The sequence below is a fragment of the Clinocottus analis genome, unplaced genomic scaffold (genome assembly GCF_023055335.1).
Source record: "Clinocottus analis isolate CAN_PGR_092001 unplaced genomic scaffold, fCliAna1.0.p SCAF_9, whole genome shotgun sequence".
Classification (NCBI taxonomy): Eukaryota; Metazoa; Chordata; class Actinopteri; order Perciformes; family Cottidae; genus Clinocottus; species Clinocottus analis.
In genome coordinates this window covers 21657197-21672398 of record NW_027176251.1, presented here as the reverse complement: position 1 = coordinate 21672398, position 15202 = coordinate 21657197, and the positions used below count along the sequence as shown (strand labels likewise).

The 15202-nt window shown below is 44.6% G+C and overlaps 1 protein-coding gene across 1 annotated transcript in view; it reads right to left on the bottom strand.

The window, feature by feature from the left end:
• Positions 1 to 8860: 8860 nt before the first annotated feature.
• The window catches only part of gask1a (golgi associated kinase 1A), a 12476-nt gene continuing 6134 nt past the window's right edge, over positions 8861 to 15202 (bottom strand). The window contains exons 3-5 of the mRNA XM_068570510.1: positions 13372 to 13494; positions 11099 to 11202; positions 8861 to 9688 (exon numbers count right to left, since the gene is read on the bottom strand). Of these exons, the coding sequence (XP_068426611.1) occupies positions 9484 to 9688; positions 11099 to 11202; positions 13372 to 13494 (432 nt within the window). The 3' untranslated portion in view covers positions 8861 to 9483. The remainder of the gene's footprint in view (positions 9689 to 11098; positions 11203 to 13371; positions 13495 to 15202) is intronic.

The following is a 15202-nucleotide window of genomic DNA, read 5'->3' as shown; positions in this document are numbered from 1 at the left end:
TGCTGTATAGAAGAAGACTAGAAACTAGAAACATAGACTTCTATACAACCGGAGGAGTTGCCCCCTGGTGGTCAGGAGAAAGAATGCAGCTTTAACACATGAAGCATAGACTTCTATACAACCAGAGGAGTTGCCCCCTGGTGGTCAGGAGAGAGAATGCAGCTTTAACACATGAAGCATAGACTTCTATACAACCAGAGGTGTCGCCCCCTGGTGGTCAGGAGAGAGAATGCAGCTTTAACACATGAAGCATAGACTTCTATACAACCGGAGGAGTTGCCCCCTGGTGGTCAGGAGAAAGAATGCAGCTTTAACACATGAAGCATAGACTTCTATACAACCAGAGGTGTCGCCCCCTGGTGGTCCCCAAAGTTTGGGGTATTGTACATTTCCCGAAACCACAGAAACGCTGAATTTGGAGAGGTGTTTTTCTTGTTATGCGCATGTTTTTGCTTTCAGCAGAGCAAAACGTTACGGCGTCTCGGGACGCCGAATAACAAAAAACAGACAGGAAGAAGAATCACAAAACCAGGAAATACGACAGGACCAACACGGTGTCCTCACACATGAGACGCGGTCCTTGTGATGCAACGCGCTGCTGACCTGAGACTAGACCTGGACTCTGGCTCAAAGACCTGAGACTAGACCTGGACTCTGGCTTACAGACCTGAGACTAGACCTGAGACTAGACCTGGACTCTGGCTTACAGACCTGAGACTAGACCTGAGACTAGACCTGGACTTGTGGGCGTCTGCTTTGTGGGCGTCTGCTTGTGTGCGTCTGCTTGTGGGCGTCTGCTTGTGTGCGTCTGCTTGTGGGCGTCTGCTTGTGGGCGTCTGCTTGTGGGCGTCTGCTTGTGTGCGTCTGCTTGTGGGCGTCTGCTTGTGTGCGTCTGCTTGTGGGCGTCTGCTTGTGGGCGTCTGCTTGTGTGCGTCTGCTTGTGGGCGTCTGCGTCAGCTTGTCTGCGTCTGCTTGTGGGAGTCTGCTTGTGGGCGTCTGCGTCAGCTTGTCTGCGTCTGCTTGTGTGCGTCTGCTTGTGGGCGTCTGCTTGTGGGCGTCTGCTTGTGGGCGTCTGCTTGTGTGCGTCTGCTTGTCTGCGTCTGCTTGTGGGCGTCTGCGTCAGCTTGTGGGCGTCTGCTTGTGGGCGTCTGCTTGTCTGCGTCTGCTTGTGGGCGTCTGCTTGTGGGCGTCTGCGTCAGCTTGTGGGCGTCTGCTTGTGGGCGTCTGCTTGTGTGCGTCTGCTTGTGGGCGTCTGCTTGTGTGCGTCTGCTTGTGGGCGTCTGCGTCAGCTTGTGGGCGTCTGCTTGTGGGCATCTGCTTGTGTGCGTCTGCTTGTGGGCGTCTGCTTGTCTGCGTCTGCTTGTGGGCGTCTGCTTGTGGGCGTCTGCTTGTGGGCGGGCCCTGTGCTCCTGCCATGAGATACTCTGATGGAAACGGATCACAGCTGAGCGTCTGAATAATGGAAGTGTCTGCTGGTGACGTGAGGTCGGCCGTCTGGTTCGGGCTCAGAGTTCTGGCCGTCGTTGCCTGAAGAGCCGCCAGCAGACGGCCAGCTGAGCCTCCTGAAGGCTGGCGTCAGCGCTGACCTCAGCGTTTCCTCTGAGACGATGACGTCACTCTGCCGGCCTTCAGTCCTGACCTCTGCTGCTCGTCCTGGTTCCAGTGCACTCGGGTCGGTCCGCCTTTCACTTTGTCAGCTGACGAGATTCAAACATCCACATGAAAAAACAGGACAGGGTTTTATTGAAGTCTTTTATTTAACATTCAAACCTCGTGAGCGTACGTTCTGTTTGTTTCTGTCCACTCTGTCTAAACGCTTTCGTTTGGTCTCATTTAAAAATAAAGTGTGTCATATGTGTGTTTTCAATAACACGCATAAAATGATATTCCTTCATCCAATGAAGAGTATTAACCAAACGTTTACACGTTTCATTGTCATCTCCAACCAAATCACCTGACACGCCCCGCCCATCACCTGACACGCCCCGCCCATTACCTGATACGCCCCGCCCATTACCTGACACGCCCCGCCCATTACCTGATACGCCCCGCCCACCACCTGACACACCCCGCCCATTACCTTTGCAGACCGCTAATCATCCTGTACATTGATCAGCTGTCATCACCAGAAGAGTAGTTTCTGTAATATAGTGTCTGTAATATAGTTTCTGTAATATAGTTTCTGTAATATAGTTTCTAAAAAATAGTTTCTGTAATTTAGTTTCTAAAATATAGTTTCTGTTAGATAGTTTCTGTAATATAGTTTCTGTTATATTGTTTTTGTTATATAGTTTCTAAAATATAGTTTCTGTTATATAGTTTCTGTTAGATACTTTCTGTAATATAGTTTCTGTAATATAGTGTCTGTAATATAGTTTCTGTAATATAGTTTCTGTTATATAGTTTCTAAAAAATAGTTTCTGTAATTTAGTTTCTAAAATATAGTTTCTGTTAGATAGTTTCTGTAATATAGTTTCTGTTATATTGTTTTTGTTATATAGTTTCTAAAATATAGTTTCTGTTATATAGTTTCTGTTAGATACTTTCTGTAATATAGTTTCTGTAATATAGTTTCTGAAATATAGTTTCTGTAATATAGTTTTTAAAATATAGTTTCTGTAATACAGTTTCTGTTATATAGTTTCTGTAATATAGTTTCTGTAGGATAGTTTCTGTAATATAGTTTCTGAAATATAGTTTCTGTAATATAGTTTCTGTTATATAGTATTTGTTATATAGTTTCTAAAATATAGTTTCTGTAATATAGTTTCTGAAATATACTTTCTGTAATATAGTTTCTGTCAGATAGTTTCTGTAATATAGTTTATGTAATATAGTTTCTGAAATATAGATTCTGTATTATAGTTTCTGTTATATAGTTTCTGTAGGATAGTTTCTGTAATATAGTTTTTGAAATATAGTTTCTGTAATATAGTTTCTGTTATATTGTTTTTGTTATATAGTTTCTAAAATATAGTTTCTGTAATGTAGTTTCTAAAATATACTTTCTGTTATATAGTTTCTGTTAGATACTTTCTGTAATATAGTTTCTGAAATATAGTTTCTGTAATATAGTTTTTAAAATATAGTTTCTGTAATACAGTTTCTGTTATATAGTTTCTGTAGGATAGTTTCTGTAATATAGTTTCTGTAGGATAGTTTCTGTAGGATAGTTTCTGTAATATAGTTTCTGTAGGATAGTTTCTGTAATATAGTTTCTGTAGGATAGTTTCTGTAGGATAGTTTCTGTAGGATAGTTTCTGTAATATAGTTTCTGTAGGATAGTTTCTGTAATATAGTTTCTGTAGGATAGTTTCTGTAGGATAGTTTCTGTAGGATAGTTTCTGTAATATAGTTTCTGTAATATAGTTTCTGTAGGATAGTTTCTGTAGGATAGTTTCTGTAATTTAGTTTCTGTAGGATAGTTTCTCATGCACAGCCAGAGGTTATAGATGTATTAACCACATTATATTCATGTGTTCATAGCTCTCCATCTTGATTCATTCTGGATTTATTCCTCGTCTTCTCAATTGTTTTTCTGGACTTCTTGGCGACTCCCTCTTCAACGAAAACATGAACATCCTCCCCAGGGACCCTTACCGTGTGTGTGTGTGTGTGTGTGTGTGTGTGTGTGTGTGTGTGTGTGTGTGTGTGTATGTAATGGTACACCACCTCATTCTTTATTCATGCTGATGTCTCTGTACGGGCTCTCCTGGGTCAGAGGGTGATGGATGGATGAGGGAGAAAAGAGAAAGTGGAGGCTAAACGACGAGAAAGCAGGAGACTGAGGAGCAGAATGAAACAATGGAGGAGGTGAAGGAGCATGAAACAATGGAGGAGGTGAAGGAGCATGAAACAATGGAGGAGGTGAAGGAGCATGAAACAATGGAGGAGGTGAAGGAGCATGAAACAATGGAGGAGGTGAAGGAGCATGAAACAATGGAGGAGGTGAAGGAGCATGAAACAATGGAGGAGGTGAGGAGCAGCGCTGGGAGGCTGCAGCTTGATGCTGTCTCGTTACCCCGTTACCCCCTTACCTCCTTACCTACTTGCCTCCTTTCCTCCTTACCACTTTACCTCCTTACCACTTTACTTCCATGCCTCCTTACCGCCTAACCTCCTTACCCGCCCTGACCACCTGACCCTCATGAGCGCTTCATGGTGCTGATGAGCTTCCCTGACGAGTCTCTCTGCTCTCAGCCTCATGAGTTCAAGCTTTTGGATGCTGAAAGTCAAAATGTCAGTTTTGAAATTAAAATGTTAGTTCCATGAGTTGAATATGAATTGTTTTGCCTCCACAAGACTCGACATGGCAGCGTCTGAGCCGGCGGCTTGCAGCTAACCGTGCTAACTGCTAACAGTGCTAACTGCTACCAATGATTCTCTCAGGCAGCGGCGGCGTGTTGGCGAGGAGGCAGACGTCTCTTCAAGCTTCACTGTGGTTCTGTGTCTCCTGTGACGGCAGAGATGTCGGCGTGGGACTCGTGATGAAACCGTCACGATGAAAGTGTTTTCTCTGAGAGAACGAGGTGAAACTATCATGACCTCCACGAGCTCCTGCCCCGCCCATCCCGCCACCTTAACCTTTGAACACGGATCACAGAGAGACTCAGAGAAAGCTCTAGTCACCGTTCAAAGCACTGGTGTGAGAGTGTGTGTGTGTGTGTGTGTGTGTGTGTGTGTGTGTGAGTCAAAGAGGCACAGCCTGACTTCAAACACTCACTTTAACCTTCCCCTCTCGCTCACAGCTGCACGTTGTGTCTGCAACAGGAAGCAGGAACCTGTGAGTCCGTTGGGAGGAGCAGGAAACAGGAACCGGCCGGCGGTGTCGTCAGGATACGCAGCTCGCTGCAATAATCCTCCTGACAGCTCTTCTTCATTCAGTAGCTCGTCGCCGCCAGCGGGCTCCACTCGCACTGACGGGGTTTAACCCTTCAGGGAAAAGTCCTCCAGACATCAGTTCACCATGAACGATCGTCGTCACTCCGATCACTTCTTATAGCTCAGGGGTCCGCAACCCAAAATGTTGAAAGAGCCATATTGGAGCAAAAAAACAAAAAACAAATCTGTCTGGAGCCACAAAAAATTAAAGCCTGATGTAAGCCTTATAATGAAGGCAACACATGCAGTAAGTGTCTTTATCAGCCGAGTATCAAAATGACTAAGGAGGCTACAAATAATGAGCGTTCATGATTGAATGTTTATTTTAACTGCAGCGTCCTGGACCAGCTGTCTCCTACAAACTACAATCCCCAGAATTATGTCTGTCTCTGACCTTTTACAAATACGTTGATTATACATGTGATTGACTAAAATATGTGTATAAGAAACATATTACAAATACGTTGCTTATACACATATTTTAGTTTTATTGTTTATTACAAATACGTTTAAAATTGTGTGCTTGTGTTATGTTTTCTTACTTTCCCGCTTAATTTAAGCATATTTGATTTTCTAAACTCTGTGGGGAAAAGTAAAGGGCCGTTGTGAGGCGGTAACGGGGCCGAAGGTGCCGGTAACGGCCCGCGTCGCACCGGGTCCGGTCTTCTCTAAGTCGGGTTGTTTGTGAACGCAGCCCAAAGGGGGAGATGAACTCATGCAGTGCAGTGAACTCAACAGACACTCGCATCATCTCCTCATTACAACATGCAGGTAATCCTTCCGCATTGGCAATGAAAGCAAATGATTTGGTCCAAGAACTGTTGAGTCCTCTGTTCTCCTCAGATAACTTTCTCTCTGTCCCTGTGGGGTTCATGACCCGTCACACATCTGCAGGTTTGTTTGCAACACCCTGCCTGGCACCGCGCCGAGCTGAAAGGAACGCGTCGCAGGCGGTGACGAAGTGTTGAAATTTTATATTTTTCTACACATTTTTACAGCATTAGAAAACGTTAAGAATGTTTGTTCTCCTACAGAAACCATATTAAAACTAAACATTTTTATACATTTTTGAAAAAGCTCCAGGGAGCCACTAGGGCGGCGCTAAAGAGCTGCATCTCGAGCCGCAGGTTGCCGACCCCCGTTATGGACGGTCTGTGGGGTTTGGACTCAAAATGAAAAGAAGAAGAAACAATGAAAGAAGTAATCACCATTTGACACAAAGCCTCAGACACAGTATGGAGGATTGTTCTTAAAGCCGCTGTGAGCTGTTTACGGTGTGTGTTTGGTGTCCGTGCAGTGGAAAACACACATGATCGGTCGTGTTTCACTCCTCTCCACATTCCAACAGAAGCCAAACACTTGTTTGTGTTTCTGCAGCAGGAAGCCTGCAGGCTCAGGCGACTCGTCTCCTTCCACTCACGCTCCGTAAAAGCTTCCGGATGAAAAGAGATTGGATTTAGTGAATCAGCAACCTCACTCACATGCATGGATATTCAAAGAAAATGAACAAAACATAAATCCTCCCACGAGTCTTTGGGGATTAAACACAATGTTGTATTTTAAGATATGAGCCCTTTCGTTGGCGTAATGGCTGTTCCCCGCAGTGTGCGCTGTCTGAACCTTTAAGCAGAGGATACTCTGAGAGTCATCTCTGTTTGTTTAATGTTAAAAATAGCCAGAGACTCCTCAGCCCTTCACGGCTCCTCTGATACTGAGCCGTAAAACAGCAATGGAGGTGGTGGTTGTTTCCACGTGATGATGATTCCACCATCAGCTGAAGGAAACTCAGAGTTATATCTGACCAAGACCTGTTGATACTTCTAGACTAGATTACTGTAACTCTCTTGGGTCTTTCCAGTTGATCCAGAATGCTGCAGCTCGTGTACTAACGAGGACTAAGAAGAGAGATCACATTACTCCTGTATTAGCTGCTCTCCACTGGCTTCCTGTGAGATTAATAATAATATTCCAATATCTTAAGGGGAGTGTATGGTAACATAATACCCCACTAGAGAGATCATAGTACCATATTACCCCACTAGAGAGATCATAGTACCATATTACCCCACTAAAGAGATCATAGTACCATGTTACCCCACTAGAGAGATCATAGTACCATATTACCCCACTAGAGAGATCATAGTACCATATTACCCCACTAAAGAGATCATAGTACCATGTTACCCCACTAGAGAGATCATAGTACCATATTACCCCACTAAAGAGATCATAGTACCATGTTACCCCACTAGAGAGATCATAGTACCATATTACCCCACTAGAGAGATCATAGTACCATAATACCCCACGAGAGAGATCATAGTACCATATTACCCCACTAGAGAGATCATAGTACCATGTTACCCCACTAGAGAGATCATAGTACCATGTTACCCCACTAGAGAGATCATAGTACCATAATACCCCACGAGAGAGATCATAGTACCATATTACCCCACTAGAGAGATCATAGTACCATATTACCCCACTAGAGAGATCATAGTACCATATTACCCCACTAGAGAGATCATAGTACCATGTTACCCCACTAGAGAGATCATAGTACCATGTTACCCCACTAGAGAGATCATAGTACCATGTTACCCCACTAGAGAGATCATAGTACCATGTTACCCCACTAGAGAGATCATAGTACCATATTACCCCACTAGAGAGATCATAGTACCATGTTACCCCACTAGAGAGATCATAGTACCATGTTACCCCACTAGAGAGATCATAGCACCATATTACCCCACTAGAGAGATCATAGTACCATGTTACCCCACTAGAGAGATTATAGTACCATGTTACCCCACTAGAGAGATCATAGTACCATGTTACCCCACTAGAGAGATCATAGCACCATATTACCCCAAACAAACAGCAGCAGAGCATGAGCGCTGGGGCCGGTCAGCTCGCTTCACTGGCTGAGATGAAGCAGATCACACGCTGGAGACGTTCCTCATTAGAGACATTTATTCAGAGATGAGACAGGGAGCCAGAGAAAATGTCATTAATCCATTACGTCAGGACTGGAATGTTGAGTCAGAGACGTCGTCTGTTTCACTGAAGCACAAAACACCAGGAGACGCTTTAGTGACCGTTCAGCTCGTCTTCTTTAACATTATGACAATGTGCAAGGTCGGCACTCTGAATATATACTTAGATATTTATATATTTGGTACATTTCCATCACAGGATCCAGTCCAGAAGCGTTTTGCTGACGGACATGTTTAATCCCTCGATTAAAAGCAGAGGAGCTTATCTCATGAAAACAGACATCTGAATCCATCTCTTCATCTGCTGCTTGCTCTCTGGAACACGTTGAAATAGAAAAAAGAGAATATGCTCCGTTCCACTAAATTGTTTAGAAAAAATAAAATCATCTCACTTGGCTGAGAGGAAACAGGAAACATGTTCTGTGTGACAGCCAATCAGCAGGAGACGCCTCCAGGTGGGCGTGACTCTTCTCAACCATTTGGTCATATATATATATATATTTATATATATATATATATATATATATATATATATATATATATATATATATATATATATATATATATATATATATATATATATATGTATATATATATATATGATGTTTGACTGAGAACTGAGTGACTTTGTGATTTAAGTTGGACTTTTATATCTCATGTCATCAGCGATTGGTCCATGGAGTCTGTGATGTTGTGACCATCCAGCGCTCTGCTCCAGATGCTCCTCTGCAGCTGGAGCAGAGCGCTGGATGGATGCTCAGCTCATGGATGTTGGTTTCATGGATGTTGGGCTCATGGATGTTGGTTTCATGGATGTTGGTTTCATGGATGTTGGGCTCATGGATGTTGGTTTCATGGATGTTGGTTTCATGGATGTTGGTTTCATGGATGTTGGGTTTATAGATGTTGGTTTCATGGATGTTGGTTTCATGGATGTTGGTTTATAGATGTTGATTTCATGGATGTTGGTTTCATGGATGTTGGTTTCATGGATGTTGGTTTCATGGATGTTGGTTTCATGGATGTTGGTTTCATGGATGTTGGGCTCATGGATGTTGGGTTTATAGATGTTGGTTTCATGGATGTTGGGCTCATGGATGTTGGTTTCATGGATGTTGGGTTTATAGATGTTGGTTTCATGGATGTTGGGCTCATGGATGTTGGTTTATAGATGTTGGGCTCATGGATGTTGGTTTTATGGATGTTGGTTTCATGGATGTTGGGCTCATGGATGTTGGGCTCATGGATGTTGGGTTTATAGATGTTGGTTTCATGGATGTTGGTTTCATGGATGTTGGTTTATAGATGTTGGGCTCATGGATGTTGGTTTCATGGATGTTGGGTTTATAGATGTTGGTTTCATGGATGTTGGTTTCATGGATGTTGGTTTATAGATGTTGGGCTCATGGATGTTGGTTTCATGGATGTTGGGTTTATAGATGTTGGTTTCATGGATGTTGGGCTCATGGATGTTGGTTTATAGATGTTGGGCTCATGGATGTTGGTTTTATGGATGTTGGTTTCATGGATGTTGGGCTCATGGATGTTGGTTTCATGGATGTTGGGTTTATAGATGTTGGTTTCATGGATGTTGGGCTCATCACAGGTCCCTCTTGAGCTGGAGCTTCATGTCTCTGACGTGCTGGAGGAGAATCTTCCCTCGGTGCTCCAGAGTGCGGATGAGAGGCCGGAGGCCGCCGGCTCCGCCCCGGCTGTCCCAGAGCTCCCTGTCCGAGTAGAGCGAGCGCAGCAGAAGACTCTCCAGGCAGCCCGACTGCAGCACCGACACGGCCCGCTCCGGGAACCTGCAGCAGAACACACGGGGAACCGTCAGAGGAGCTTTAGGCTCGTGTTCTGTCGGGTTAGCTAACCCTAACTGTTAGCAGGGTTAGCAGTGTTCACTGTGTCAGAGCCCTGGAGCACTGACGTCCTCAGGATCTAACGATGGCACTAAGTCAAGTAAGTCCACTAAAAAGATACCATAAATCCACCATAAATCCACCATAAATCCACCATAAATCTTCCTTAATCTTTCTGAAACAGAAAAAGTGTTTTGTGTCAACAATATGTGTGAGTCAACGTGGAGGTAAACTGCTTGAGGGTTTGTGTCACTCGGGACAGGAAGAGTCTCCTCATGTTGTTCCTCCCTTCAGGACCTCGATTAAACAACGTGTGAACATCAAATACAAACAAATTTGGGAAATGTATGTTCCCCCTCAAGACTGAACGGATCAATATCATGATCAGTAATATGGAAACCTCATTCTGATATCAAAAACTAAAACAAAGACATGAGCAAAGAACTCATTGAGCTCCACATGATGCCGTGATGGACGATCTTTAAGAGCCTTGTGGAGCGAAGGAGGAACTCCACCAGACCTGATCTTCAGCTCAATGGTGCTCAGTAGTCTCATCTGTAATCTCATCTGTAATCTCATCTGTAATGTCATCAGTAGTCTCATCAGTAATCTCATCAGTAATCTCATCAGTAATGTCATCTGTAATCTCATCAGTAATCTCATCAGTAATGTCATCAGTAATCTCATCTGTAATCTCATCAGTAATCTCCTCTGTAATCTCATCAGTAATCTCATCAGTAGTCTCATCAGTAATCTCATCTGTAATCTCATCAGTAGTCTCATCAGTAATCTCATCAGTAGTCTCATCAGTAATCTCATCTGTAATCTCATCAGTAATCTCATCAGTAATCTCCTCTGTAATCTCATCTGTAATCTCATCAGTAGTCTCATCTGTAATCTCATCTGTAATCTCATCAGTAATCTCATCAGTAATGTCATCTGTAATCTCATCTGTAATCTCATCAGTAATCTCATCAGTAATCTCATCTGTAATCTCATCAGTAGTCTCATCAGTAATCTCCTCTGTAATCTCATCAGTAATCTTATCAGTAATCTCATGTGTAATCTCATCTGTAATCTCATGTGTAATCTCATGTGTAATCTCATGTGTAATCTCATGTCTAATCTCATCTGTAATCTCATCAGTAATCTCATGTGCTGCTGAGTTGAAGCTGTTCAGCAGGAAGTGTGTTGTTAGTGTAAAGTGTTTCATTCTCTCCTGAAACACTTCCTCATCAGTGTGTGTGCTGCGAGCCCAGAAGCTTCCGGCTCCGCGTGGAGAATAAATCAAAGTAAGTTAAGTTAATTTATTCATGTTGGCATCTTGGCTGCTGGGAGGCGGCGCGTTGTACTCACTCATCAATGCCCTCAACCAGCCGGAAGTTGAGGTTGCTGGAGGACTGCTGCGGCCTGCCGGCGTTGTCGATGAACACCAGTCTGGAGGGCTCGGCCTTCCTCACCTGAACACACGACATGTATGTGTGGTCATCTTGTCCCGCTCAGACGACATGTTCAGTCTGAAGGGCGTCTTCGGCTTTCAGACACTAACTCCAAGATTCTCCTTCGCGACAACTTGAATGGCGTTCAGCGCCTCGCGGTCGCTTCGCGGCCACGCCTCTTTAACGAGCGCCTGGACTACATGTTGGGGACGGTCTTCCTGTGGGCGGGGCCTCTGCGGCCCTGCAGGAGTCCTGAGGCTCATGTGACTCGTTGTCTTTCCTGCAGACAACAAGATCACGACGTGAGCTCCACTGAACCTGAGGAGCATCCACAGCAGCTGCAGCTGTTTGTGTTCCTCCACGTCGTCGGTGAGGTCATCACATGACTGCCGGCCTCGGTGGAGTCCTGTTGTGTTTACGGTTCAAGTAAACGCTTCATTTTGGATTATGTTCGGTTGCTTTTATGAGCGCGGGAAGAGGACAGAGGATGACGGTGTAAATGTTTCTCTTCATTAATGTTTCTTAATTTGAATCATTACGCCGAGTCTTTTCAACTCCACGTTGAAAGGCCTGAACAACAACCTGCAGAGTTGAAACACCCTCTTTGGAAAAATAAAGACCTAAAGAACCGGAGTCTGCAAGAACATTCACAATAAAACAAAGCCTGACCTGTTACTAACGATTTTAGTCAAAAAACTGTGTTGTTCGGTTCAAAAAAGGAAAAGTTAGAAGCTTTATGCCTAAACATGCTCTGATTGGTTGAAGCCTGTATTCAAAATCTGCATATTTCCCGCCTTAAGACGTGACGTGACGAAAACCAGGAAGTGATTTACAGCATGTTGACTGCAGGCTTTTAAAAACGAGACATCCCGGCTTAACTTGGACTTTTCAGCTACTAAACAACATCCACTAAGCTGCTACCATACCTTGTTAGATTCGTAAAGACTTGCAGAATAACATAGATGTGTTTATTATTAATGAAATCCTTTCTGAGGTGTAGTTATTAACAGAAACGTGAAAAGTAACTTTTGCTCGAAAAAGTGACGGCAAGGTTTTTTGAGGTTACGGGTTTTATGTAATTACATAAATTTAACGGTATTTTTTATTTTTCTGTTGCGATAGATCACTTCCCTCGAGACTTTACTGTATTTTAGTAATTTAAATGAAGTTAATCAACGTTGTGGTTCTGGAGATATTGTAGGAAACGTCACTGGATCTTTTCTATAATTTCCTTGTCTGATAACGGTGCAGCAGGCTTTGGGGCTACAAAGGCTAACACGCTGTAGCTTTGCTCGGGCCTCCATCGTGCTGGCGGGTGTTTGGGGCTCAGAGGTCCAGACGTCTTGTTTTCATCATGTGGAGACGCAGTCGCTGCTTCTGTCTCGGCTTCCTGGGACACTGGACTCTAAGCGTCACGTGTTCCTGTCATCATCACCTGAGCTGCTACGATGGACTGTTTCTCTGGATCCTGGTCCACGCCTACCGCTCATCATATGAATGTTTCTGTCATCTTCATGTAATGAGCTGTAACTGTCACGTTGCTCATTCTGGTCACATGACATCTGTTGCTTCTGTCCATCCTGGAGAGGATCCTGTTGCTCTATGAAGCTTCTTGCTGTTTCCCTGTTAAAGGGTTTTCTATCTTTATTTGGGGAGTTGATCCTGGTGTGAGGTCCTGGGACAGGATGTCATGAGTACAGACTGTAAAGCCCTCTGAGGCAAATCTTGTATTTGTGATTTTGGGCTATAGAAAATAAACTGAATTGAATTGAAGCTCTGCGGTTCTGTTGGGACTTTACGGTCGCTGCCAAGTGAAGAAAGGGAAAAACACCCTGCGACAAAAACAAGCATCACACCGACAGCGTGCTCTATTTTTACACCACGGCAGCGAGCGACGCTAACCACATGTGACTTAACGAGCTCCTCCACGGGAGCATCTGCCAGACTCGTTTGCTGTGGCTGTGAAACACATTTAATAGAAGCTGCTGCTGAACGCGTTGCAGCAACAGGGCTGCAGCTCCCTTCACCAATGATGAGCAGAAAAACACGCCGTGACATCACAGCCGCCATCACCAACGCACCGACCAGAGCTTCAGGAGGAACCGGTGACTGCGGCTGGAGAGAGGAGGCCCAGTTGGCCCAGTTGGCCCAGTTGGCCCAGTTGGCCGTACCGTGAGGAGACACACGTACCAGGATGTGGACCAGCAGCAGCTCCTGGGCGCGGCCACACTTGGCGTGGAGCCGGTTCTCCACACAGAGTTCTGTGGGCTCGGGGGTGAAGCCACAGCAGCACCGGTCCAGCCGGTCGCTCACCTGCTCCAGAGACACACAACGACACACACTGATGGATGAAGGGATGAACGATAGATAAATGGATGAATGGATAGATGATCGATGGATGGATAGATCATACAAATCTTATAAATGCACATAAAGTTATAATTAGTTATGATTAGCTTGAATAGACAGTCAGATACAAATATAAATATATAGATACAATATAAAAAAGATAAAATAAATCATTTGACACACCTGCGTGTGTGTGTGTGTGTGTGTGTGTGTGTGTGTGTCCACTGGTTCTTCTCACTCTCGTGGTGCGTTCAGGAGCCTTCTCACCCTGTCACCACATTTCTAACCTCTATGCTGGAATCCTGATTCTGAGCTCAGCGTTGAGGCTGAAGGGGATGTGACCCCGTGATGTTTCTTTACTCCACTTCTGTGCGTTGGCGTGTCGGTCACACCGCGTGGGCAGCGGACGGCGTGCTGCCTGCAGCATCTAGAGTTTATTCCTGTGTACTTGACTGTGGGAGGTGCTGTTCTTTTCTCGACTGTATCGGGTCTCCAGCCCGGTCCGAGGGGAAGAACATGTTGACGTTGTGCGTTTCTGCAAACCGCCGATACGCTGGATGGCGACTTCTTGCATTTGGACAAAGCAAGTGAGTCATATCCAGCAACTTTCATCAGAAGCTCCGAGGTGCAATGACCAATACGACAAGCGAGAAAGGAGGGAGGAGTCAAACAACAAAGGACCCCAGAGGTCGCTGCTCGGGTCCCAAAGTAAACGTAGACTTTCCCCTGTTTTTAAATCCTGTTTTCTCTGCATTGTGTTAAAGCTTTTAATGGTTTTGTGTGAAGCACTTTGAATCGCCTTGTTGTTGAAATGTGCTCGACAAACACACTTACCTCGCCTTACTCCTGACTCCAGTGTTGACCCTGCTGCCGACTCGAACACTGACTCTGAAGGACCAAAGCTAACAGGCGTATTTCTACAAATTGGTTCCACTTCAAGGACAACGCCTACACACAAGTGTGCATACGTGTGTTTGTGTGTGTGATCAGTGTCTTTAAGTCTCTGTGTATGTGGGTACACAGTGATGTTCCTTCAATTAAAAATCCAATACAGCTCTTGGTCTGAATATTAGTGTGTGTGTGTGTGTGTGTGTGTGTGTGTGTGTGTGTGTGTGTGTGTGTGTGTGTGTGTGTGTGTGTGTGTGTGTGGATTTACATTTTGAGTGCAGTCCTTCATATGCTGTCAACTGCTAATGATTCTACCAAAGCTGTTGTTTCTGTGCTGAAGGAGTTCACTGCTGCTGGATGAGAGGTGAAGGCCAGAGAGGCAGACGTGTAAATGATGTCGGCTCAGCCCTGAAGATAATCCACAATGATCCACAATGAAGATCCACAACGAACTGAGCAGAACAGCATTATTATCCTGATCCTGAGCAAAAAATACTGTATTATTTAACGTGCATGCAGATGCATTCTTTAAATCCACCGCCTCAAGTCTAATGAAGGACTGGCATCATGAGCGGCCTCCAGTCTAATGAAGGACTGGCATCATGAGTCTAATGAAGGACTGGCATCATGAGTCTAATGAAGGACTGGCATCATGAGCGGCCTCCAGTCTAATGAAGGACTGGCATCATGAGCGGCCTCCAGTCTAATGAAGGACTGGCATCATGAGCGGCCTCCAGTCTAATGAAGGACTGGCATCATGAGCGGCCTCCGGTCTAATGAAGGA